Source organism: Aulostomus chinensis, chromosome 16 (assembly GCF_037954235.1).
Source record: "Aulostomus chinensis isolate RoL2024-O1b breed Wild chromosome 16, RoL_Achi_v1.0, whole genome shotgun sequence".
Taxonomy (NCBI): domain Eukaryota; kingdom Metazoa; phylum Chordata; class Actinopteri; order Syngnathiformes; family Aulostomidae; genus Aulostomus; species Aulostomus chinensis.
In genome coordinates this window covers 12,529,541-12,557,074 of record NC_141335.1, presented here as the reverse complement: position 1 = coordinate 12,557,074, position 27,534 = coordinate 12,529,541, and the positions used below count along the sequence as shown (strand labels likewise).

At 41.7% G+C, this 27,534-nt stretch overlaps 1 protein-coding gene across 3 annotated transcripts; it reads left to right on the top strand.

Moving 5' to 3' along the window:
• The first annotated feature begins 435 nt into the window (after positions 1-435).
• LOC147247528 (cartilage acidic protein 1-like) lies at positions 436-26,962 on the top strand. 3 transcript variants are annotated; one of them, XM_086180875.1, is made up of 15 exons: positions 436-514; positions 3,270-3,457; positions 4,318-4,514; positions 4,806-4,942; positions 7,727-7,883; positions 10,394-10,528; positions 11,039-11,181; positions 15,524-15,660; positions 17,333-17,415; positions 17,655-17,755; positions 17,830-17,998; positions 19,423-19,568; positions 20,181-20,223; positions 20,310-20,453; positions 20,731-26,962. In XM_086180875.1, exons 2-15 carry the CDS (start codon positions 3,276-3,278, stop codon positions 20,856-20,858), a joined length of 1,902 nt encoding a protein of 633 aa, XP_086037001.1. In that variant the 5' UTR covers positions 436-514; positions 3,270-3,275; the 3' UTR covers positions 20,859-26,962. The 3 variants fall into 3 exon arrangements, with proteins under 3 accessions (XP_086037001.1, XP_086037003.1, XP_086037002.1); XM_086180877.1 differs by lacking the exon at positions 20,310-20,453; XM_086180876.1 differs by lacking the exon at positions 436-514 and having other exon boundaries at positions 3,133-3,457.
• Positions 26,963-27,534: the final 572 nt, after the last annotated feature.

Below are 27,534 nucleotides of genomic sequence, written 5' to 3'. Positions count from 1 at the left end.
ACCTTGTTGACAAATAATTGGATAAATGTGACAATTGAAATTATTTTTCTCATGGTTGAAGAATAAATGTGTATCAGTCCAGACACACACACTGATTGAAACAACAGAAAAGTTAAAAAGCCGCATAACAATAAAGACGCGAAGTATCCTGTGTATATGGACACAACAGTCTGAGCATCCCAAAGGAAGCTCCGCATCCCAGCTGTGCCCTGCTGCTGTGAACACCTGGGGATACGCCCACTCACCGGCTCCTTCCTCTCTCATTGGCTGTCTGCTTAAATATTCATAAAACCGCACGCTGATTGGCTCAAATCAGACACAAGTAATTTCATAAAGCAAATCGTTTGGAAGTTGTGTAAAGGGAATAAGTGGGCAAAAAACCCCTGAGATAACCGCGGGAACCGCAGCGCAATTAACCGCTGACAGCTGCACTCTTACCGGCTAACTCGCTGACGGTCGCCGGAGGTTTTTTTTTTTTTTTTTTAAATCGGAGTTTGCGAGCTTCCCTGCATCTGTGAGTACCTGAGCTGTGCTGCTGCCGCTGCTGCTGCTTCCCCCGGCGCTCCGCTGGGATCTGCTGCTGCTGCTGCTGCTGCTGCTGCTGCTGCAGAGATAAGCGACAGAAAGTTGAACTCTGCTCTGATTTTAACGCAGATTTCATCTTTGAGAATCATTTTAAAGTATTCAGACGCTTGTTTGACTTGTATCGGCAACTGATAAAGTGCTGCTTCTTAAGTGTTTACTGATATGATCGCATTGGTAGTCGTGAAATGATCCTTTTCCTTGTAAATTGTTGCATTTCTGTTAGGGTTTTTTTTTTGGTGTAATTTTTTGTATCTTTTATCCTGACTGCAATTTTAATAGTTGTACAATTTAGGAACAAGTATAAAAGTGCAAATATTAATTTTTTAGGGTAACTTTAAATGTGTGCCTTAGACAATTTCACGACACACGCAGGCAGTATGGACATGTCCAATATATTTATATTTTCTGTCAAACGGCTATTTTTGGTACTCTATCTGACTATGAATGACGCTTTATTGTTTATATTGGGTATTTATGGAATGCTCCATGTATTTTTTAGGTGAATATGCTGCTTACTGGAATGGTTTGCTGCCAAATGAAGTTCTGATGTGTTTGACTTTGCAAGGGGAAAAAAGTAATTTATCATACGTGGATTTACAAGGGCATAACTTCTTACAACTATTGTCTTTATTCCAAATCGGCCCCCATCATATGTTGGATTTCCTCACTATTGTTGTGTGCAGCCTGAAGCTTTTTTGAAGTTGTGTGTCTCTGCTGACGTGTGGTGTTTTATTATCTTAACTGGCCAATGAAGGATGAATTAATGGTAATTGTTGATTGCTGAGAGGGAAGTCTGTGGGTCTAGTCCAGCACTTTTTTTCCTCTGTGTGTGTGTGTGTGTGCGTGCGTGTGTGTGCGTGTGTGTCTTCTGCAGTGGGGGTGTCCTTCACAGGGAAGAGCTCCTGGAAGCGTGTTTTGAAACTGAAGATGTTGCTGGCTCTTTGTCGCAGTGTTATCAGGATGAGAGCTGAACGCTCCAGGAAGCAGATGCTGATGTTGCACGATGTGGTAATGGCTTCTTAATGCCAATATAAAGACGCCAATTGAAAACACTTGTACGCTTCAAACGACAAATTCATGGTCCTATTACAAATTACAGTAAGGCCTGTGTGGTGCTTCTTCTTAAGTTTGATGTCCTAAAACTTGAGTGAGTGCAGCAAAACTGATTTCTTGCACCTGTGTAAGTCCTGCATAACTTTACTGGAGGTGCTGTGGTTGTGGAGTTTTACTGCGGTGAGATGAGTCTACTGGATGTCCTTGACTGGATAATGTAATAAGCCTACCCCACCATTTTATCATGCTGGTCCCCGATGATTTTAGGCACTCATCTTTCTTTTGAATGCCTCTCTTTCCTACAAGGCATTCCTTGGTAATATCCTTCACGTGTTTCCAGGATGTTCTTGTATTAATATACGCCCTGCTGTCCTGGAAAGGTGTCATGAAGTTGTTGTTGTTGTTGTTTTAAATAATTCATCCTCTGATTGTGTGCATCTTTGTGGAAAAAGAAAATATTAAAGATTGTACCAGCACCTTTTCCACCTCATTTTTAGGTTCGCTTCTCCTATCTGAGCGAGACTGTAAAGCTGCCCTCTGCGCTGCTCAGCTCATTTGTCATTAGAGCCGGCGCTAATGGGGAGAAACTGCCTCATCTTGAGCTCCTAGTGTTGTTAATTAACCCTCCTCGCTAACAGCCACATTGCAACCAGCTTCCAAAAGCCTGCCAGCATCATCGTCACAGCACCTTCCTCCGGCGTTTATATTGTCAGCGGAGGTGCTTCCTCTCCCTCCCGATATGCTGTTGAGAGTATTACTCACACAGCAATGCGGGTTTATCTTAAATTGAATTGTTATGAGAGATGTTAAAAAGCCATTAATCACCTGGACACTCGCAGCAGAATGTGCAGCAGGGTAGACGCAGAGATGAGAGCGGAATTACAGAGGGAATAGGGAGGACTACGGTGAAGGCTGGCTTCATAAATCCAGCAGCTGAGCAAATCAAGGTGTCAGCTTGTAAACGGCTTTTAGAGTGTGTGTGTAAAGTTTTGCAGCGCTGTTCATGATGATGTTTTATTTCAGCCGTAAGGAGGTGACCTTCCTCGTTCCTTTCTTCTCTCAGGGATGTTTCACTTTTCTCCTTTGAGAAAGGCTGCCTACACGTCACAAGTCGATGGGATCAATTCCTCTGTGTTCACCTTTTATCTACTGACCACTAAAAGGACGCTTATACATCACACTCCTTTTATCCAAAAAAGATTTGCCAATTTAGAGCCGCTGGCTGTCTGGGTGGAATCAGAGCCTCGGGTGTGTTATGTTGGGTCATAATGTGTTCACTTGCTGCTCCACGTATAGATTTTCTGTCCTGTAATTCCTCAGCCTGTCTGCATGTGATGGGTTGTTCAGATCTAACCCTGCAGAGCGCTGCTGATTGCAGTGGTATATCTTCATCTTTATGTCTGAGTCCAGCAGAACACTCTGCCAACGATGTTTGGCTCACAATGGATTTGCAGAATTACCAACACGGGTGTGTGTTGCAGCTTAGTTCTTATATTTGATTCTCATTTGCCTGAAGTGCCGGGATGAATGTGTGCTGTAATTCAGTCGAGGAGTATTTTGTCATCCTTTCATTCACTTCCTCAAATAACTGCCGCACTTCATGAGATACTCCCTGTTGATTCTCCCTGCAGGTTAGGATGTTGTGGTTAGTTCTGGTTCTGGCTGCGTTCTCCTCGGCTCAGCGGTCAGAACCCATGTTCTCAGCTATCACCAAGGCCGTCCTTCCTCCTGACTACGACAACAACCCGACCCAGCTCAACTACGGCGTGGCTGTCACAGATGTAGACGGAGACGGAGACCTGGAGATGTTTGTAGCTGGGTAGAATAACCTAAAGTTCCTTTGTACATCATTAGAATAATGAATTATCTCCTCTGTGATATTAAACTCTGTGTTGGAAGATAAAATGTAGTGCATCACTTTCACTAAAGTTGACGAGTGATGTGAGGATGCTCTCAGGCTCCCTCATCTGTTGATTGACCATTGACGAGAGCAGTTTTGGCAAGCTCGTCTCTTTCCGGTGAAGCAGCAATGAATTTCTAAATGCTTCACAGAAAATAGATGGATCGAAATGACCCTGCTTCATAAATGCCATTTTAGCGAGACATCCTATTCAGCAGGTATTCTGTGCGCCACAAAACCTCCCAGAGGATCATTTTACTGGCGATTAGAAAGATTTTATTACAGAGCGTCTTGGTGTTTAATATACTGACTTTTTTAACCTTCAGTTCTAAATTATATCATGGTTACGTTCATCTTTTTGTGTTCTGGTGACACTAGGGGAGTTCCAGAATACACAATCAAGGTGTGACACATTCACATGATATTTAGTGAAAATGTATGCAACATCTGCATCATTCTAGGTACTGTTAATTGATTCTTTTATGTTTCATATATAATTTAATAAAAAGCAGGGCAAAGGTAAGTCGTTCAACATAGAAGCCAAAGGTTTTTTTTCTTTTAATTTAATTTTTCTATGTTACTCAGGTGGAGAAATTAAGGTTTTAGTGGACAAAGCTATCAAGTTATAGGAGTTTATTTACAAAAAAAAAAATCCATGTTATTTGTACGCATTTTAAAGTCTGCATGGAATTTTGTGAATATACAAATGAAGCCACAAGCATTGTTTGCTACCACGAATAAAAGGCATCAAAACTCTTGACTTTGCTCCCTGTTGACAGGTATAATGGCCCCAACCTGGTCCTCAAGTACGACAAGCAGAGGAAGAGGCTGGTCAACATAGCTGTAGACAATCGCAGCTCCCCGTTCTACGCCTTGAGAGACCGACAAGGCAACGCCATCGGAGTGACAGCGTGTGACATCGACGGAGACGGTCGGGAGGAGATTTATGTGCTTAACTCCAATAACGCCTTCTCTGGTACAGTACAAGCTCCTTATGTACAAGGAAACTACATGTGTACAGTACACATACACCTCCATACTTACACAAGTGAATTTTCAGATATTGAGTTTATCCCATCAGAGTCTTTATGCAGCTATTAATCAACCTGAGAGATATAGAGCACACGCTGCCAACATTACAACACCTCGTCTCTAGCATTTCTGCAGAAACTCCACTTCACTGCACTCACGGTTCTTGTGTTGCATTATACCTCTCCTCTCCCCTCTCCTCGCAATCTTCCTCCTCTCCTGAACTCTCTGCATCAAGGTCGGGCCACATATTCCGACAAACTGTTCAAGTTCCGTAATGGACGCTTTGAAGATCTGCTGAATGATGACATTAACGAACACAGAGATGTAGCCAACCGTATGGCTGGGCGCTCAGTGGCCTGTGTGGATAGAAAGGTATTACGCACATGTGCGCAAACACACACAAAGATTTGAACCACACAGACTCCCCAGAGTGTCTTCTGTATACATGCATGGGTGCTTCTGTTTGTTTACCAGTGATAACTCATGCCCTGCCTACGCCGCCCTTCTCAGCATGTGCTATGACAGTTAATTTGGGGGGAATGGTGTGCCATTTTCTCTCCTCTGTCCATCGCAGCAGTGTAATTACAGAAGCCAGGGCTCGTTTGTTTTATAGAACATCGTACGAGGCGATGAGTGATGACTGCACACTACTGCTTTCTGCCGCTAGCGTTTTCTCGCTTTTTCTTTCAGTCCTTTTTTCATTGTTTCACCCTTTTTTCCACCTTCTGCACTCTCTTTTTTTCTGACTGACTTACTCACACTTTGTCTCTTATCTCGCTCTCATTTCCAATCTGGATACAGGATAAAGAAGGTAATAGCAGGCGGGGACAGTAGCGATTACAACAGATTTGATTTTTTCAAGCACCGTCCCATCTCACTGAGCACTGATAGGTTGTGCTGCTGCCAAACTGATTGGAAAGATATCTACTTTTAATGGCATAATGCTTTTGAAGTGAGCCAAAGCTCTGATGTGTATTCTTCCATGGGTTGTTCTGCGGAGAGGAGGAGAATGCATTTCCCTCATGCTGAACGTATTTTATTAAACCACATTCAGAAGCCAAAAACTGATCCGCATGTCTGTTACGGGTGAAGTAACTAATGCATTTAGTCTTGTTTACTTATAAATAAAGTACTATCATTTAGAGGGATGTTTGGTCTCCTTGAAAGTGACATGTCATCATTAGTCTCACCCAAACTGATAGAGGTGGCATATTGAAATCACACTGAGCTGATGGATGGGCTTTGCACTGGCAGGCAGCCTGGAGGTGTGAGTGTTTCTCTTAGAAGTGTATTTTAAAGGGCAAATGAGTAGAAAAAGAATGAGACAACTATTTAAAAAGAAATCCAGATGTCAACTTGCTATTCTTAGAAGCAGTTCCCATCAGCCATTGCTGTGAAAGCTGACGTAAAGGCCACAAAGTTACAAATCCCCACACCAATATGCACTTTTCAGACATGCATGACCCACTAGTGCCAGTTCCACTGACAGAAATTAGCCTTGGGTAAAGACTTATTGAAAAATCATTGACTTTTAAGAGTGTTAAGTAACTGCCAGTGGCCTTCATTCTCTGTTTGTCAAGTAGTGTGTGTGTGTGTGTGTGTGTGTGTGTGTGTGTGTGTGTGTGTGTGTGTGTGTGTGTGTGTGTGCGTGTGTATAAGGGAGTGCAACCTACTCCTCCCTCCTCAGTAAGCTGAAATGTGACGCTCAACAACATCAGCAGACCCATTTACTCTCCATGTCTGGTAAAAATACAGTGACACAAATGGTGCATGTATGAGCACGCGTGGGCTTTATCATACGTGCATTTGTTTGTATTGATTCAATCATGTTGGCCCTGGTGGGAAAGCTCATTGGAATCAAGTGTGTAGTCTATTATTGCGGTTCCATCAGTGAGTTTGTGTCTGCAGGGACTCGGACTGATAATGGAGTGTGAAATTAATCTCCAAAGGGAGGCAGCGGGAGGGGTGGGGAATGTTGGGAAAGAGGGGGCATGGGGTAGGAAACAGGGTAAAGGGAGATAAAGGAGAAAGAGGCAGTTTGGTGTTGAAAAGGTGAAACTTTGCATCTGTGCCCATCTTCTTTATCACCTACAGTCCATGCAGCAAAAAAACCTGATGTGACTAACTGTGGTGCGGACTTGTAAGAAACCCAAGAGCTCCATGTGTAGCATCCTGAAGCTGTAAATACCTGAGCCTCTGTAGAAAGCCACAATAGCATGTGGAGGAATTTATCAACAGGTGGTTTTGGTCAAAGGGTTTCATGACAATAAGGAACTGAGAGAAATGACATCGGCACTAAATGTGTTATTAACATGTTGCAGTACTGCATGGACATTGTCAGTGCAAATGATTTTTATTCTCTTTTACAATTCAACAAGGTACCATGGTGAGCGCTGGATGGGTGGTGGCTGCAATAAACACTTTGCAGCATTTTTACAGCACTAATGTTTTGATCCTTAACCAAACGAGACCTTAACTGTATAGAGCAGCACAGGAATGAATCCTTGGACCCCCAAAATAAGTTAACATTGTTGAATGTCCACTTCCCTTGCTTCAAAATCAATGGGTTTTCAGTTAAATACCCGAATGTCAGTGATTCGCATGATCTTGTGATTTATAAATGTTTAGCCAAAGTAGAATCATTCGAAGAGCTCATTTTCTGCAATGATCAAAAGTGAAGTCCCTTTGGTTTTTGCTCGAGGGGAAACCATGAACATGCTAACTTTCTGTTGGACTACAAAAATACATCATCCCTGCAGAACTTTATTGACACATCATATCGCAGTATTTTCCAATAGTGAATTTCAATTCAGGAAACAGCTGACAGATATTAAGTATGAAATATACACAAAATTTTAACAGATGTTTTGCCATCACCTTGTGTAGTGGTTTTTACAAGCTGTGGTCATTTTATGTGCTCCTGAAAATGCTAGTTTTCAACAACATGAATACCATAAAGAAAATAGCCGTTGACATCCAATTTATTCACAGAAATCGCAATCAAGTGGCTGAATACAACAATTACATGTGTTTTCTGTTGTAATTGGACTGAATAAATCCTGCACGTGCTCTGCTAAATCATCACTTATCTTTACATGTGGTTAATTTTTGGCTCTGCTCTGATCGTGTACTAAGTTTAACCCATGCTTCCTCCAGGGTACAGGCCGCTATGCTGTCTACATAGCTAACTATGCTAGCGGTACCGTGGGTCCTCATGCACTCATAGAGATGGACGAGACTGCCAGTGACCTCTCACAGGGTGTCATTGTCCTCTCCAATGTGGCGGAGCAGGCCGGCGTCAGCAAGTTCACCGGTAGGTGTGAGAGTCTTTGTGTATGTGTGCTTGCTGGACCCTCCGTGTGATTTATACAGACATGTGCAAGGGAGTATGTGCTTGTGTAAGATGTAGTGCAGCCTGAGTGTGAAAGAGAGATGGAAGTGGTATGAAAGAAAAGCAAGAGAAAGACTGCATGATGAGTAGTAGTGGTAGGAGAGGGCTGGTCGTCTCTTTTGGAACTGTCAGCTGTTTACTCCTGACAAAGTCACAGGGAAGCTGAGTGAAAGGACAACAGAAACGAACGGTGTGTCTGAGCGGCTCATCAGACCAGAGATAGCATTAATCATGTATCCTGACAGGGTCTAAGTTACACTTTTTAGTGTCATGAGATAACTTTTGTCGTTAATTTGGCGCTATATAAATAAAACTGACTTGATTTGACTTGACTTTTGGTTTTGGTAATGCTTAGCCTGTATCAGATGAAGCGTGTCAGAAGAAGTGAACTGGTTTGGTGAGTTAAATGAACCGTTTTTACTGGTGAACCTATATATATGAACTCGTAGAAATACAATGCATGCCAGTCAAAGTTGACAATTGGGCACCCAGGAGTCATTATTGTTGGGTTGGCATCTGTACAGACAAAACTGGGAAACTGGATGGAGGGATGTGTCCTGGTCACTGCAGGAGTGCATTTACTGTTGCCTGGTACATCTGTTTTGGGAGGAAGGGAACTGGGGAAATAGTCTGATCCTCTCCTCATCGCCAGATGATGACTCAACGTGTAATGGGGGAAGCATACTGTAGTCCATGTTGCTCACCAAAGCAGGAAAGGAGGCGGAGGAACAACCAGGATAGCTTGGAAGGGTGAACTGGCAATGTTCAGTTGACTGACAGGAGGATGTCCTGATATTATTGGTTGAATTTTGTTGGTACATGTTTATGTAAGTATTCATTATTTTTTGCTCCAAAAGAAGAAAGAAATATAAGATATTCAAAGAAAATACAAAGATATGTATAAAGATATGTATATATATTTATATATCTATAGTTGAGTAAATGAACAAGTGTCTAATGATCTGAATTAAAAGAGAAAAAAGGTGTTTTTCATCACTACTCTGCAACTATCCATCCATCCATCCATCAATACATTTTCTCCTGCTTATCCTGTTAAGGGTCATGGGGGGGCTGGAGCCTATCCCAGCAGCCTTCAGGCGAGAGGCAGGGTTCACCCTGGACAGGTCGCCAGTCCATCTCAGGGCCAACACATAGAGACAGACAACCGTTCACACTCACAGTCACACCTACAGTCAATTTAGAGTATCAATCAGCCTCGTCCCCTCTTGATGTCTTTGGACTGTGGGATTGAGCCAGGATACCCAGAAAGAACCCAAGCAGGCACGGGGAGAACATTCAGACTCCACACAGAAAGATCCCATGCTCGTGCCGGGACTCGAACCCGGAACCTTCTTGCTGTGAGGCAACAGTGCTAACCACTGCACCACCGTGCCGCCCTACTCTGCAACTATCATGTTGATATTTTGATGTATATATTTCATGCAAAATGCACATTTCTGATATACATTATTCCAAATACAATAGCATAGAATCTTCTAAGCTTCTATTTTTGTCACATTGACCTTTTATTCCTTTATATTTTCATATTAGGAAACTAATAGACCTCTTCTTTCCTGATGTCCTTTTTGAGTCGCCGTTTAAATGCTTTTGCGACAGAAGAGATTAACCTTGACTATGATTTTTTTTTTTTTTTACTCCTTTCCTTACTTGAATAAAGACCTCATAGCATGTGATTGATACCTGCTTTGGCACTGACGAGGAGCAATAAAAAATGAGCGATTTCACAGTGATTATTTGTCTCAGAGACCATCATCAGTATTACAGTGCTGCCTCTAAGATGCTTTATAGTATGCAGTCATTGAAAAGTCCTTCATGTTGTCCAAGTAAGTTTGGGGAATAGGTGATGACTTTGTAGCTGAGCGTAGCAAAATCAATCTCCATCATCCTTCATCGTGCAGGATGTCATTTGATCCACCAGGGGAGCAGAATGAGCCAGGCCGAAATTGTGGTGAATGATATACGGTAGATGGCTTTTTCATCAAACTGCCGTTAATCAGAGCAGAGGGCCAGTCACTAGCGTTGTATATCTAATGGCTACACATCCTCTTCAACGCCATAATTAGACTGCTGCTTTTAGACGAGACACTTCAGCAAGACACTTCACTTTCTGAAATGTCATTGAGAATTTTTTAAGAGGCAGAAAGATCTTTTCGTATAGGTGAAAATTACCATTGGTTAATGCAAAAAGACTGTCAGCATGTTTGCACTCAGGTGTGTGTTTGCCCAGCACAGTCGGGGTCTGTGTCAGCAAAAAGACGGGCCCCGCTTAGAGGAAATGGTCTGGAAAGTCAGTAATGATCTCTGGCCCTTCACTTTTGTTATAGAGGCTGATTGCTGTCCTTGTGTTCATCTCTGTTGCTTCAGGTTGTCCATCGTCTTAGCTACTGAGTCTGTGGTCTCCATCTGTGCAGGTGGGCGAGGTGTGGTTGTGGGACCGATTGTGAGTCAAACCTTTTCTGATGTGTTTTGCGACAATGAGTATGGACCCAACTTCCTGTTCAAGAACAACGGAGATGGAACCTTTACGGATGTGGCGCAACAAGCTGGTAAGAGTTTAAAGATGTCTTCCAATTATGTTTCAGCACAGGAAAAAAAATGGTCTGGCTTGCTTTGAATGATTGGAATAATACATTTTCCTGTATTCCACAAAAAAGAAATACAAAAACCAATTACTCTGATAAAAAGAATCCCTTGAACTGATATCTGGAAAACCCCAAATCTATTAACATGCAAATAATGTTCATTTCAAAAGGTAACTGCTGGATAGAAGATGTCTGCCGCTTCAGTTAAATGTCAATTCCCAGTGTTTGTGCACTGGTGGCTTGAAGTTTTCACTTTTGATTTGTGTAAAATGCATACCAGACGATGACTGGCTAAAAACAAGGAGAGGTCCTCCTTGTAAAAGACGGCGATAACAACCTTGTCAAACCAGAAGAACTAACTAACGAATTAACTAACTAACTAATGGACTAAAAAACGAGCTAAATAACATCACATTCCACAGTGTAGCTCAAACATTAAATTGTATATTTAAGTGCACCATCATGTCATTTTAGGAGTTGAGGACCCAATGCAGCATGGCAGAGGTGTAGCTCTTGCAGACTTCAACCGTGATGGGAAGACAGACATTGTGTACGGAAACTGGAACGGACCTCACCGTCTATATATGCAGCTGAACAACCGCAAGCAAAAGTTCAAGGTTGGTCATTTTGGAGGTCAGATTTCTGGGTGTTCAGCACTGTTACCTGCAAATGTCAATCCTGTCGTATTGTGTCCTGTCCTGTCCTGTCCTGTCCTGTCCTGTCTGTTTAGTGTTGTATTGTATCTTATCTTTCCGTATCGTAACGTATTGTAATAGTTTGATAAACCTCCGTTTGGATTAGCCTGTATGTCCCAGGATGCTAGTTTGTGGAATGAGTTTTATTTCAAACCACAACTGCACATAAGCACATTCCTCTTTGACTCTCTGCCAACAGCTGTGGGACATGGATTTAACTGATTTTCTTGATTTGAAAGTTACAGGACAAATTGTGAGACACAGTGACCCTGATTCTGACAAATCTCTCACTGTCACTTGACAGGTTTTATTAGCATCCTGAGCTACTGCAGAGAAAACAAACACACATTGTAGGCAGCGTTTAGGCGAGAATGTCGATGTTCAAACCTTTCATCTATGGGTGTTTTATCTGGATGAAACCTTCAATTTGCCAACCAAAGTTGTTGGCCATAGACACTGACCAGCATGACTGCTGGCAAGTGCCGAGGCAGCTGTCCCTGCCTGACAACATCTCATATTTAACCAGTACAGAGACATTCCAGCTAGCGGCAAACCTCAACTTTATTCGCCCACGAAAAAGGCTATTCTTGGTTGCGTAACATCAGCGTCGACTACTCGGTTGGTTAACCACACAGATTCTTTATTAGAGATAAAAGGAGTGATAGAGAGTATCATATATTTTAGCGATATATTCATATATCTGCCCTCGACACAGTTGAACAGCAGCTTGAACTTTTGCATTCATAAACACAATTTTTGATGTCATTAACAACACTTTTGTTGTCAGAAACCAAACGTTTTCCATCTGCAAATACTTTTCCATTTGTTAACCCAAACTTTTGATGTCAGGAACAAAACTTTTGCAAACAATTTTTGCTTTTGTAAACAAAATTTTTGATATCATACACAAAAAGTTGGTGTGTAAGACGAAACTTTTCCATTGTAAACAAAGCTTTTGGATTTACAAGAAACATTTAGGATTTGCATGAATATATGTATATATATATATATTTGTTTTTTAAATTTCAGATTCATTTTACTTGCAGAATACCTAAAGCAATGTCAGTAAGTTTACTCTAAAATAACTTTTCTTGGAACTGTAGATCCTAATTAGACTGATAAAGTTCACTTTGTGACTAATGATTTCTGCATCAAAGGATCAGTTCCTGATTTAGGAGGGCTCGAGAGACACATTTTTGGTTCTCTCTTCTTCTAAATTCCAGACAGAATCAATGTCAAGTGAGCCAGCTGCACCACAACAGTTCATCCCACCTATGAATGCTCATCTTTTGTGCTCGATTAGAAATTGAGTGTCGTTTAAAAATGGCCAGGTGGTGATTTACTCCATCAGCGATTCTATAGACAGCTGCTGTGAGGCAGCCAGCAGTGCGCATGAGTTTGTTTACTTTGTTAAAGAGCAGCAGGGACAGAGCCGAGCTCGGCTGCGTTTAAATTAGCCGAGGTGCTCGGTGATCTATCTGTCAGCACCTGCGACCGCATCCTTTACCAAAGAGATAAACGTCACAGGAGACATCTTTATAGGGGTCACATAAGGGGTTAACGTGTGATGCTTAACCCAGAGATAGTTCCATCAGTGTGACACACACACCCTCACACTCACGCACACACACACAGAGTCACGAACACAGACACATACGCATGCGCGCCAACAGACGCGCGTGCGCGCACACACACACAAGCACGCACACACACACACACACACACACACACACACACACACACACACACACAGAAGACAAATTAGAGTAGCAGCCCACTGTTTTTTTCAACCAAGATTGTTAAATCACAAGCCCAAAACATATTTAAGACCCCTTTCCCCCACACAAGCTGACACTCCTCTGAGCCGTGTTGACCTTTGGCATGCATAATGAAGCTGTTGTATCACTCCAGTAAACCGCTAATTAAATTGGGCTGAAACAGCAGCTTGCTGGGGTAGTGGAAAGTGCAGATTAGGCCTGTTTGTGCTTTAATTAAAATCTATCGGCAAGGTTTTTTCTTTGCATTAGGTTTAACACATGCGTGCGCGCGCACACACGCACACACACGCACACACACGCACACACACGCACACACACACACATTGCTGTTGTAATAATGAATATCAGGACACAAAAAAGTGATGATTTGAGGAAGTAGCTACTAATTTTTTGAATGTTTTTGCCAACATTTAGAGCTTTTTCCATACAATTCAAACAATCACAATCAGTGCCATGAAAATAAATACGATATCAAATACTGATAGCTGAAAATATAATTTAAGCACAACCATTTTTTTACGCACTCAAAAAACAAAAACAGAGAACAGCCATTTCTAAACGTGTTGAACTTTAAATAAAAATATGAATGAAATTATTTTTTAAAAAATGAATGTATTTTCATAATTATATAACACTATATGAGTTATACAGTTCATTGATTTTTTTTTTATAAATCGGTCACTTTTTGGAATATTCTTTGACTGAAAGAGTATTTTTGTAAGCAAAAGCTTTTGTGTTTTTTTTTAATATTTGTTATGAAAATGGGTAAATATTTTTAAAAAGCTGCAGTAGATTGAAGATACCCTCCATTTTAAGTTCTATCACATCATCAAATACATTTTCCTTTTTTCCAAATCTCTGTGCTTCATATTTGCTGGTGAAGGGTCTCATCCCTCCATCCATCCATCCATCTACTGCTCCTGGTAATGATGATGCTGATGCAGGATTGTCCCTCCCTCATGGCCTCACTTGGCCATCCCCTCTCCTTCACCTAAGATGCAGAAGGTCACTGTGGGCGCCCCTCCCCTGCAGCTTTATGAGCCTTATAATTAAAACAGGGAGTAAATAGTGGAAGGAGTGAAGGGCTGCTCTATAACTCTTTCCCGACTTATCACCGCGTCAGTGAAGCGCGGAAATATCTGTTACTTTCTCGTGCAAAAACTCCTCTGCTGAGGAGACTTTTTTTCGGGGTGTGAGAGCTGCAGTTTCTGACGCTGGGGGATGTAAAAAGGGTCTTTGTTCTTATCGTAGGGCTTCAGATGAGATTTATTCAGAGTGACACACAGTGAGGGAGTCAGCAGATGACAGATCGCTGTTGGACTCAGGGACTGGACGATGTGGGATTAGACCTCAAGGTTATGATGGAGGCTGACTGGGCTCACACTTTCTATCTATATATGTTCATGTGAATGCACAACAAATGTTGTTGTTACACACTGCCCATCCCAGATAACACTTTTTTTTCCTTTGGCTTTTCTCCTTTGAGGACCCCTCCCCCCCAACCAAAGTATAGATATTAGCCTCTCTTAATGCAACAGTTTGTGGTGCAGTTAGAGGCGCAGCTGAGAAAAGAAAAGTGTCCATCATGTTCTCATTTAAGACAAAAAAAACTCTTAGGAAAGCAAATGCAGCTAAAGATGCATCTGATTATTATACCATGACACTAAAATCAGAGTTTAATTTAGTGCAGTGCAAGTGGTTTGAGAGGCGGGGCCATTGGTTGTGTGATGTCATTTTGATCTCAGTTATTCTGTTTTCTGAGACCCCAGACCCCCCTAGACCCCTGACTTAAAAACTTTGTGCTGCACTTCCTCGAGACTCGATTTGTCGAGATGATCGGGTCAGAGGCTGACAGACAGTTTCCCCTCTTTTGTGGATATCCAAATGCCGCTGTATCTCTGTCATAGTTGGATTCTGTTACTGTAAAATTAAGGTCAGGATGGAATGTCGCCCCTCTCAGGGCACTGAGCTGTTTGTGTGAAAATAAAAACACGCAACGTCACATCATGGCAAGATAACGAAGTGAGCCAACACAAACTAAATTTCTCAAGCAGCCAGAATATGAGAGCGTTAGTTCTTTGTAGATCAGATGGAGGTTATATTTAAGTAAATGAAGAGTTTTGTGATATTGAAATACAGGTGAGGAAAATTTATGTCTCCGCCATCCTTTAAACCATAATTACGTTCGTGCAATTTGCAATAACACAAAAAGAAAAGGGTGTTACATAATTTTATGCTTGGCGTGAATTAATCAGAAAACTCATCAGTAGTGAACAAGCAGCAGAGATTATAACTTCCACATGTATGAATGAATCAGTTCTGCTTTAAGAAGTTTGTTGTAATTGATTCCATCTGCCGCCGAATCTATTTGAAATTACTCAACAAAATACTTTTCCAAGTTTTTTGTGTTCCCTCCTTGTTTTAGCTTACATTTATGTTGTACATGTGCTGATGTGTGTTGTTGTATTGCGGTGTTTGTCTTTCAGGACATAGCCTCCCAGAAGTTTTCGATGCCGTCGCCAGTTCGCACTATTATTGCAGCAGACTTTGACAATGACAACGAGTTGGAGGTCTTCTTCAATAACATCGCCTACAGGGGCCCCTCTGCCAACAGACTCTTTCGGTACGCGCTCAGGAATAACACAAGATACACACACACACACACACACATCACAGAAGTAGAACAGTAGTTTTTAATACCATGATGATCATGAGCTTAATGGACTACTCATGTGTCATTAATTAATATTCCCCATTGGGCCTGGAGGCTGAGAAGAATATATAATTCCCAGCCAGGGATACTTATCTAGTCTGGCATTCCGCCTTCTCCTCCATACATGAATGAATCCTACCTCTACAGTTCTCGGCCTCTTTTTGACTCACGCTTTAGCCTCCTCTTTTGATAATATTAATTAACTCTGATACATATCGTTTCTTAGAAACTTAAATAGAAGAGTAAACAAATCCTTTCTCAATGAAAAATCTGATCTGGCATGTTTTTCTGAACTGGAAGCAAAAGTCATGATGAATGTTGCCATGAGCCAGTGAATCAATTCAAACTGAATATCAATAATCAGTTGAAGCTCCAGGGATTTCCTGACATACCAGGTCACTGAAGGAGAATTTGTCTTTCCGGACACGGGGGCGCTGTGACAGGGGTCACTGCTCTATGATCAGAGTCGCTCTGCCTTTTATCTGTTATGAAGATGAATCAGCTAATTTAACTCTGCTCACTGGCACTGAAAAAACAAGCTCTGACTATTGTACCCTGGCTAATTAATTCAACACAACTAATCAATATTTAGCTGAGGTGAGGAGTTTTAGCAACCATCAGCACACTGGCACACAGCGAAATGAAATTATAACGAAAGGAAAGTTGGAAATATAAGTGCTTTGTCGACGACGGTAAACAAAAGCAACAGTAGAGTAGGAAGTAAAAAATAGTGTCTGGGATGAGAGACGCTAATTTTTTAATCAAAAACAACAAATATGCTAACAGAGATGACAACTACAGTCAGATAAAACATAAAAAACCATCATCATTGACCTAATATGAATCATAGATTTATAATATTACAAAATACATGTATAAAGACTACATTAAACACGTATGTTCTGATGTGATACAAGATTCTCATGTTTGTTTGTTTTTATTTATATATTGCATTACAGTCAAAGTGTGCCTTTCACAGTGACCTTGATATTTGACCACTAGAGTCTTTCCCCCGCTGGCATTCTCTTATGATGTCATGAGAGTGTGAAGTGTTAGTAACTTCCTAGTTCATCCTTGAGTCCTTGAGAAAAGTCAGCAAAGAAAAATGAGAATGGAAATGATAGGTATGAACAACCAAAAACAGGATACGTGTCACTGGCGTGGAGGCATGACCACGCAGGTGTGTATGGAGCCCGTGACCATAGTCATGGAGAAAGATTATTTTCTTGAAGAAGATATACCTCATCCCTCCCACTTTCATTAATTTATGGCCAACATGATATAACTTGTTCCCTCAGAATTGGTGGCTAAAAGATAAGATGACCCCCCCCCCCCCCCCCGTGATTAATAACCTGTCCCCATGCTTTGATTAATGAGGGGAAAAAACAAGCTGCATTGGGTGGCCATAAGTTAATCAGGTTTTTTATTTGGTGGCAACAATTTTTTTTCGATGGACACTCCATATATGAGTGCGCTGTTAAAAAATTTGTGCGAGTGCCTAAGTATATTGTTGTGGTGAGGCTGGTGTACTTGAAGTGGTTGTGGTTTAGTAATGACAGAGAACATGTGGTTGCTCTGGCAGGGTGAGCAGGAGAGAGCACGGAGACCCCCAGATAGAAGAGCTGAATGTTGGTGAGGCATCAGAGCCTGACGGACGAGGAACCGGTGAGTGTGAAGGAACAGATGTCTGAAACAAACCTGCTGATCATACATGCTCCCAGTAGATGGCACCAGAGCTCCACTGGGGATTTGAGTCTCCATGTGCTTCACTAAGAGAAGAGTCTCCTTCCACCTAATTATCTGGTGTAACATCATGTCCACATCCCAGCTCAGGAGGATAATTAATGTAATTCAAGTTGTCTCCTAAAGTGTTTAGTTGCATCATTACTGTGATGGATCTGCAGGAGCTGTAGTTACAGACTTTGATGGGGACGGGCGTCTGGAGCTGCTGGTGTCTCACGGTGAAAGTGCAGCTCAGCCACTGTCTGTCTACAAAGTCAACCTTGTGAGTTTCTGACACATTGATAGTTTGTCTCTCTCAGTAAGTCGCTGAATCTCAACCCATCCTGTCTCCCTCAGGGCACTACCAACCAATGGCTGCGAGTGATTCCTCGCACCAAGTTTGGTGCTTTTGCCCGCGGAGCCAAAGTGGTGGTGTACACCAAAAAGAGTGGGCCTCACACACGCATCATTGACGGTGGGTCCGGGTACCTGTGTGAGATGGAGCCTGTCGCCCACTTTGGTCTTGGTAAGTGAATGACAGGAAGGCATCGAACATGCTGATGTAGTTAAACTTAAACGCTGCATATTCTGATTGATTTCATCACCAGGTATGACATAGAACACACAACTGATTGGTGAGCTCTTTTTTCTTCTCACACAAAGAAAACATTGATCATGGAGGAGGGACAAAAAAAAACACTCACTGCCCCCGCAAAATACACAGATCCCAATACAGTCAGTCAGGAATAGACAGAATAAGAATAGTTCGAGAAGCAACTTCATGTGGAAAGCATTGCCTTAATTCCTGTAGCCTGATTAGACACCCATGGGAGAGGTCTCTGGGAGAGAGCTAGATGGGCGAAAGGGGAGCGATGGGGGACAGGTGCTGTAATTGGACGGGGGCCTGGATTGTGACAAACTGTCTCTGTGTGTCTGAATGCCGTCCCAGGATAGATAGCTGGTGAACATCCAGGTCTTGCAGCCCACCCACCACTGCTCCCCGGTCCTTTATCAGGACTACACAAGCCCAGAACAACTCTGGAGGCCCATTATCATGCCTGATTACTCATAACACACATAAACCTTCTGCAACAGCGCGGCTTCAGAACAGACCTACACACTCACTAGACTTCTGCTGGACCTGAGAGATAAACACCCTACCACTAACTGACAGGCAGTCATGTAGGAGCAAAACAGGTGGAATCTTAGTTGGCTCTCAGGCAGCAGCACACCTGCTGAGTAGATGGTTGTCTGGCAGGATTATTCCACATCTGTTTACATTAGACATGCCACTTTAATTAAGGACTGTGGAGGCTGTCTGAAGAGGGAGATCTCTCTATGCCTGATTAAAATATTTAATGGAGGGAAGAGGCGAGAGCCACTCCGTCTCTGGTGGCACGTTATATTATGTCACTTAGCATTTAGCATTAATACGTAGAAAATGCACTATTAATAAATTAGAATTACATGTTTGTCTACTTGTTAAAAACTTGATCGTCCACAGCTGTGTCATGAATTGTAAACTTCATTACACAAATATAATGTTAAGATGGTAAGACACGACTGATACAGTAAATAAAAAAAAGCTTCCAAATCAGAGAAGCTGTTTTTGTTGACAAGTACTGTTGCCTAATAAACACTGAAACATTGTGTTTTGTTTGATAGTTTTGTTTAATACTGTTTTCTCTATGGGATAGCTGCATTGCTCCTGGTGCAGAGCTCAGGAGAGTGATAGCTGCGGAGAGTATCGGTTGGGCGCTGTGGTACAGCTGGCAGCGCCTTCGCTCTACAGTAGCTCACTATCACCTCTTGAGGGACAAGGTGGTTCCACCAGATGAGATTAACCGTGTTAGCTCGTGCGGAGAAAGCTCGATGAGCCTAATCCGGGACAACTGTGTTTAAGCAACTTGTCGAAACATGAAAGTGTTTCTTTGTGTTTTTGCTGACTAGGTAAAGATGTGGCCACCAACGTGGAGGTGTACTGGCCAGACGGACGCTCAGTGGCCCGACCCCTGGAGCCATCAGAGATCAACTCTGTGCTGGAGATCCATTATCCAAGAGATGAGGAAGAAGTCACCCCTACCACCAAAATAGAGGTGCTCATTCTTGATATAAAAATTCTGAGCTGCTAACTGAGGAGTCTAAATTGTCATGTTTATTGCCCTCAGTGGTAACATCAAAATTCTCATTTCACTGTACTCATAGAAATGGGCTGAAAGTACCGCATTGACCTTCAGTAGTGGGAAGTCCTACACCTACTACAGATTCAGTCCTATTTAGCATAAATTCTCTTTTTTTTATTTAATACATTAGAGAAAATGCCTTTCTTTTTATTTGGGGCTTTGATGACGGCGGAGCGGTCTCATCTCCTAAATCTGCTCTGTTTGGCTGACACGAGTAGAAGATTTACACTAACATTGCTCTTGGAATGTTGTTTTTATGCTAGTCTGTCTGTACATATGTGCCATTCTTCTTAAAGTGATAACACCTTTAAGAAATGTATTCGATTTGGTCCACGTACATCAAGGATGAACTGAAATGAATTCGCCGGTCGAGGGTTAAGGTCGCTGTGACAGGCACACTTCACGGAGGCATACATTCTAGTTTCTTTGGATTTTGCTTCTCCAGATGGAGGCACCTGCATTCACTTGTTTCACAATGTTTTCCCTTCAATTGTTATGCCAAGAGCTTTATCCTGTGTCTTGCAGTGTGGTCATGGGTTTACGCTGAATGAAAATGGCCGTTGCACTGGTAGGTTAAAACATTTTTATATATGAATCACCTCCTCTGTTTGTGACATCTTTAAGAGAAGTGTCTTTGGCTCCTGTTTCCCTCAGATAAAGATGAGTGTACCCAGTTCCCCTCTGTGTGCCCCTCTGACCGCCCCATCTGCACCAACACATATGGCAGTTATAAGTGTCGCTCTAAGAGGAGATGCAACCAGGGCTTTGAGCCCAGCGATGATGGCTCGGCCTGTGTGGGTGAGTGGTCCTGGCAGAGTGAGGGTAGCTGGATTACCAAGATCAGGAGAACAAAGGAAGTGCTGCCAGAGAATGAGATGTCTTAAGCTGCTTTAATGACTCTGGTTTTGGAGTAAAGGCTTAGAGGTGCTAACATTCCTTGGAGCGTGTCCCCTCTCTGCTCCCGACTGTCCTGCATGACTAACTAACTCCCTCATGTGAACCAGTTTTCTTGTAGCCGTAAAGACAGATGTTGGCTAACGTCTCCCTTCCCTCTGTCTTGGCTTTCTCTCTGCAGCCCAGGTGGCTTACTTTGGGGGGACGCGGTCTTCTGGGGAGCGCAAGTGGTCAGGCCTTTCTTTCTGGCTGTTATCCATCTCTGTGCTACAGCTCATCTCAACACATCTCCAGAATGGACTACTGTAGCTACTTCACCCCCTTCTCCACTGCTTGGATGAGGATGTACAGAAACTCTTCTTTCACTGAGACATCCACTCCTCCTTCGCTTCATCCTAGAGTTTTATGGATCCGTGATATCAGTCATTTCCCCCCTCACTGCTGCTATGTGTCACCTCTTGGCTCCCGGCCCCCTCTGGACTATAAAGAAATTCACAGGGAGCATGCTCGCTGGGAGCTACAGGGTTCAGAACTAACTGTGTCACACCCGCAGAGCCCTCACGTCATCACCTGGCACTTATCTTAGCAGGACCTGAACTGAGGCCAAGTCAATAAGTGGCGCTGCAGCGTATAAACCACTGCACAGATCTACTGGCTCCATAGAACACATTCATTAGAGACACGCTGAGGCCCCATCTGTATCTCCACAATGCTGCTATGTTAATCCTTACAATGCCACTCTCTTTCTAAGTACAGGCTTGCTGGGAGGCTGAGAAACACCAGGTTTCCAAGCTTTAGGTTCTGTGATTGTGTGTGTGTGTGTGTGTGTGTGTGTGTGTGTGTGTGTGTGTGTGTGTGTGTGTGTGTGTGTGTGTGTGTGTGTGTGTGTGTGTGTGTGAGAGAGAGAGAGAGAGTGTGTGAGTGAGTATGTGTGTTAGTACCGCACCCAAAGAGGCAGTGGGATAGTGGAACATATGCCAGACCATCTGTCTCAGATGGCAGGTTACATTTTGTCGCCCATGAATAATACGACAGCACCGTGAAGAAGAGGAGGCACGAGGAAATGTAGTTTCAATTATGTTATGAGCTGAATTAATCTTAATTGAAAACAGTTTTTCAATCATTTGCTGCATAATCAAACTTAGAATTCTTGAATCGATCATTGATTGCTGACACGAAATTACAAGGACAGAGAGATAAACCACAATTTCCTAAAAATTGACCGATGCTGTAATCCACTCATTTTCAGTTCATATTAATCCACCAGTTACAGACTGACAGGGGTCCATGTTCATCACAGTGAGAGACCAAATGTTAGCCAATGGAACAACGTGCTGCACCGATGAGGTCTGATGGTTTTTACTAAATAATAGATGTGTACGGCACAATAATCTACAGCTGAAAATATTCTGCAGCAAAATGTCCGATCACAATTGTGATCCAACGTGAAGTTTATTTGTTTGGGTATTTCCCGTTGTTTTAGTGAATCAACAGACCAGTTTGTTGTAAGTGACAGATAGCAATGGAATACAAATAACTATTTCTTTCGCATAAATATGATAATTTGTAAAGCAACAAATGTAAGGTATTGAGTAAAATAGTCAGGGCTGGATAAGAACTAACTAGTTTCTTAAGTACTATCTGTTACATTTCATCATGAATGGGTTTTGGTACCTTCAGACTTAATTACAAAGTATAAAATTAAAAGCTCTTTTCATTTATGGGTGAACCAACCTTTTTTTTTTTGTATTTAACAGGATTGAGTGAGAATCATATCACAAAACATATTCTCAAAGTTATTAATATTAAATCGGCTCTACACCATCATTTTCTTATTTCTAATATTCCACCAACTTGCTGATGAACATGTTGGAACATTTAGCAGCTGAAAAATAATATTTCTCTACAGAGTTGTCGAGAGCAAAAACAGGCAAAAAGAAGGGGAGAATGTTAAAACGTGTATTCTTACTCATCAGTGACACGTTTACACAGATGGGAGTCTAAATGAATGATATAATGTTGCTCTTTGAGTGCTGGATGTGAGATTTAATAAATGTTGCCATAGTAACTTAAAAGATCATAATATCTCTGTCCTAGGTTCACATGTAGATTCTGCTGCCCCCAAGTGGCCAAAAGAAGCTGCTCTAATGCAGGTTTCAATAATGATGATTTGACAAGCTTCACGGTTAATAGAACGCTTATCTCGATTTCACCGCTCGCCCTCATGTTTCCCCTGACTTTACTTAAAAAGCAAATAATTTAGGAATGTTCTGGAATACTTTTGAGACAAATCTTTCTAGATTTAACAAATAAGTAAATAAATATGAAACAGGCATTAAAAATATTATTCCCACAAGCTTTTGAATGTTTTTGATAAATACATCCCAAAAAAGATGATGCCATTACAAGCTGTTGTGAACAGCTTACCTTGTAATTGCGTTTTAAAAGTTGTCATCTCAAACTCACGAGGCAATTACCATGATATCGCAAGATAATTACGCTTATCTTCTCGTAAAAGCAGGATAATTTATCTTGTTATTTCTTGAAAAGAGCTTTTGTTTTGTCAGGATAATGAGATTCTTAACTCGATATCTCAAGATGATGAGATAATAACTTGTTATCTTGAGATAATTAACTTAAAATGCAATAACTTGCTTGTGATTTCAAGATTGGAGAATAAAAAAAAATCCTTTCAAGCACAGCCGTTCCCAGCTTTTGTATGAAATAAAGAAACCATTGTCTTTTATATCGTGCTGACAGCACTTTGACTGACAGATTTTGCGTCTAAAGTATTCAACGTTTGAGCATCAGTTCTCCTCAGAGAACCCAGACATCCCCGAGCAGTAACACAACTCCTGTCTCATCAAGTGTTAGACAATGATTACTCTCCTAGCAGGGGATCAATTCATCTAGTGTTGGCTAGAATTCCACTGAAGTCCTCCAGACGAGTGTGTGTGTGTGTGTGTGTGTGTGTGTGTGTGTGTGTGTGTGTGTGTGTGTGTGATTCATAGATTCTCCCTATTCATCCACTGAGGCAAGTGTTACATATTTTTGGACATTTCTGTTAAAAACCTCATACATTCCTTTTAAGATAGCGCACCAAATGCAGCCCCTTGACATCAGTCCCTGGGTCGGCTAACGAGCTGGACCCAAACCACAGATGCCACCTGCAAATATTAAACTGTTCAGCTGTGATTTATAAGACTGAATTTATTTCTCTCAGAGACATTTTGAAAGAAAACTAAGGAGCATCAGAGCATGAAAATCTAATAAACAAACGATGATGGAGGTGTCAAAGCAAATTAAAATTACACACCACGGATCTTTGTTGGATCAACACTGACCATGTTGTCACGCTCTCCCTCTGAGCCAAAGAGGCAGTGAGAGTGAGATTAGGAGTCACTTTATATATTTGCTCACATTTTCAGGTTCATCTGAGGTTGCCATGAAGATGTTATAGCAAGTACAGCTTGGAACATTGTTTGAAACACACTTTTGTATTGCTTTAGACTGTTTGCATGAACGAGATCCCCAAGTGTTGATCAAAATTGCACGTTTTAAGACAAACATAGCAGTGTTTTTAAGATTCTCATCCTCTTCCTTTGTCTCCATCGCCCATGGCTGTGTGAATGTGTATACTTTTGTATGTAGAAATAGGTTGTTAAGACAGCAGTGCTCCTACAAGAAGTTGATGGTTATGTAATGATTCTTAACATTTACTGGAATATGTAATTTTACATACTGTGCAGAGTACTTGAATATGAAGGTTACTCCCTGATTCTGCCCAGTTAAGCTGAATGAGTTGTGTTAAACTAAATGTTAAAAGAATGTGGCGATGGAGTGCTTCAATAATTTTTAGATTTATCTAGAGAATTCTTCAGTAAATGGTGATTAAAAAATAATGAGTGACATCAATAAATAGAAGAACAGAAAAGCCTAAATTAAGGTGGGCTAGAGCAAATTCATTCTGTGATCCCTGAATTGTCTAATGTACCCAAAGAGTGTCATTGAAAGATGTCCAACATCCTGTACACTCTGTGTGTGTGTGTGTCTGTGTATGTGTGTGCGTGTGTGTGTGCGTGTGTGTGTGTGTGGCCACTGCATTCTCTGTGTCGCAGAGGTTCCAGCTGTGTTTCTCTCCGCTGAAATGAACTGCTAGTGGAGGTGTTCCTGTGCAAAATAAAGCCTGGAACACAATGATCTATGTGTATTTCAGGGGAATATGGATTTGTGTGGGTGTGCGTGCGTGCATGCGTGTGACCAGCCACGCATTGCGTGGGGGAATCTGATCCATGTGGAAAAACAGATCTGCATGCCTTTTTTTGTGCATCAGATCACCAATCACAAACAGCAACTGCAAAACACACACATGCCACATTAGGCAAAAAAAATCACGGTGGCTCAGATATGGAAGGATATGTTCAGAAAATATTTGTTCTGCTGGGAGATGACCAGAAGTGAATTTGTGAACGAAAATGGGAACGGAAGGAGACAAGCCATATGAATCTGAATGTATACGCCATAATGGATTTTTGTTTTAAAGCAGCACCCAGAGAAAATAATTATTTTCCCGCTTTACTTTCTCAAACTTGGCTTGTTGTCGACAACAACTGCGCTCGCTTCTCTGTTCTTTGGGAGTGTAGCCTAGCCGTGTGCACACTTGTTCCCTGTATCAGGCCAGGTACTCAATTCAGTGTTAGAATTTGATCCTTTAGATCTGAAACCATTTGGAAAGTGTACAAGAGTTACAAGATAGAATTATTTATCACCGTTCAATTTAGCAGAAGGCTAACAGGAAGTAGCTTGGCCAGAGTAAGTCTCCATTGAACATGCTCAACTCCATCTACTGTGAAATGCAGAGACTTTTCTCCTGCAGCGATGAGCTTTATGGGAGTTGTGAGAAATGTACGCGTTGCACTATGAATTCAGTCATTACATTTTTCATTACGTATTTAAACTATTTCCACGTATGTATTGGAAGAAGAGCAGAAAACAACATATTCGCACACTTCAAAGATTATTCCTGTTCACTGTTAATTTTACAATATTGAATAATGAAATCTATGAAAACATCATTCAAATGATCTGACAGGTGTAAAAGCAACAATTTAGCCAGACTACAACTTGAGTGAGTACAAACATAACCTTAGCAGCAGTCCCTAATTGCAGAGAAAATATTGTGGTTACAGCAGGTCTGGGAGGTCAGTCTTTAAACTGTAAATGGTGTTTTCGTACTTTTCTGTTTCAAGTAAGCTTGAAAGACTTACATGCACATATTGCTATGATTTATTCGCTTTACAGAACTGTACAAGTGTTGAAAGTTTTAATGTTGTTTCGCATGCAACTCTGTCAGAAGGGAATCGCTTTTGTCGTTGCCGCCGGCTGGTAATGAGCTAGTCTGTAGCAGCAGACACACAATAAATTCTGTCACAATTAAAGAAGGTGATCAACGGAGACATTTTAACTGCAACCACACGCTTCCCGCCTCGCACGCTTCTCATCGTGTTTTGATTGTAGCATTCTGGGCTAAACCTGGGGGAGGTCCAGCAGCAAGCGCAACACAAGAACTGTCAATCAAACTGAGGTTAAATAAACCAAAAGGATGCTCATGCCAAAGCCAACAGGTCAGGCGGTGTTACAGAGGGGGAAAAAATTGATTGAAAGGAGGGTCTCCAAGACCTGGCTAAGCACAATAAATCAAGTGTGGCCACACAAACCTTGCAGTTTCCACCATGTTTGACCTTGTTGGCTCTTCAAAGAGCATCTTGGCACCTTGTTTTTCACGGTGGAAATTTTCAAAACAAATTCAAATGCACACATTCAAACAAACTACCAGTGTGGGAGTGTTTTGAAGGGAGCGGTAGCACTGAGTCTTTATGTCTGTCGCGTCCCATATGATATGGTTAAATGAACAATCAGAACTTACCCTGATCTTCAGTTTGAATAGATAAATGTTTGTCTGGCAGGTGACGGGGCAGCCAGAGATTTCATGCCATGATGAACTGCCAGACTTTAATTTTCTTTGACTGAACTCCTGATGTTTGTTTGTTTTTTTTTAGTTTTTTTTTTTAGAGGGACACTGTTATATAATTCATATGTGAAATAAATGTGTGTATTTATATGTGATTCCAGACACAGAAGAGTTTGGATAGCTGCAGGTCTGCCTGGCTTTTCTCTGATGCCAGGAGCTGCTCCTGAGCGGCTCCATGTTTGATGCATGCAAGAGCACTATTGTAAACTTCACTATAATGACTGCACTGCATTTGCCAAGCACTGCTGCCAGGCTAAATATTTTTGGAACACTAAGGCAGTGGTAGTATGGGGATTTTTTTTCTCTTTTTTTTGTCATTTGTGGGAATAAACATTTCAACCAATCAATACTCAAAAGGGACTATTTTTTTCATTCTGCCCTGTCCTTTACCCAGACAGAAAATAACCATGAAAACACCATCTTTTACTCATTTAGAGAGCAGAAAGGGTGTAGTGGAAGAAAAGAAGAGTTTTGCAGCTGAAAAGTGACTCGGTGCAACAGCTTAACAGCAGAAAGGAGGTTTGTAGAGAGGGAGCGATAGAGGGGCTTGTTAGCGTGCGAGTGACCTTTATTCCCCGCAGGTGTTGAGATGTTTCCTCACTCCTCTGCTGTCTTTGACTAAATATCAGCTCACTCTCAGCACTCTGATCTTCAGTAAGCTTCACTATCTGCCAGACTGTTATCACTCATTTTTGGCCTTATGAACAGGCTATGATGGATTTACTGTACCTCTTACACACACACACACACACACACACACACACACACACACACACACACACACACACACACACACACACACACACACACACCCAGCGCACGCCTGTGTTACTATCTTCATGGGGTCCTGCAATCATGTTGATATTTTCTGTCAATATTCTAATTTCTGCTATTTTTTTTTAAGTTCTAAAAATATCATCTGGCATGATATGATATTTATCAATAAGGCTTTCA

Bases quoted from the DNA above. Each gene is read 5' to 3' on its own strand.
- LOC147247528 (XM_086180875.1), top strand. From the start codon at position 3,276: ATGTTGTGGTTAGTTCTGGTTCTGGCTGCGTTCTCCTCGGCTCAGCGG. The intron at 15,661-17,332 runs GTACGCGCTCAG...TTGCTCTGGCAG, and splicing joins TCTGCCAACAGACTCTTTCG to GGTGAGCAGGAGAGAGCACG. The intron at 17,999-19,422 runs GTAAGTGAATGA...TTTGCTGACTAG, and splicing joins TGTCGCCCACTTTGGTCTTG to GTAAAGATGTGGCCACCAAC.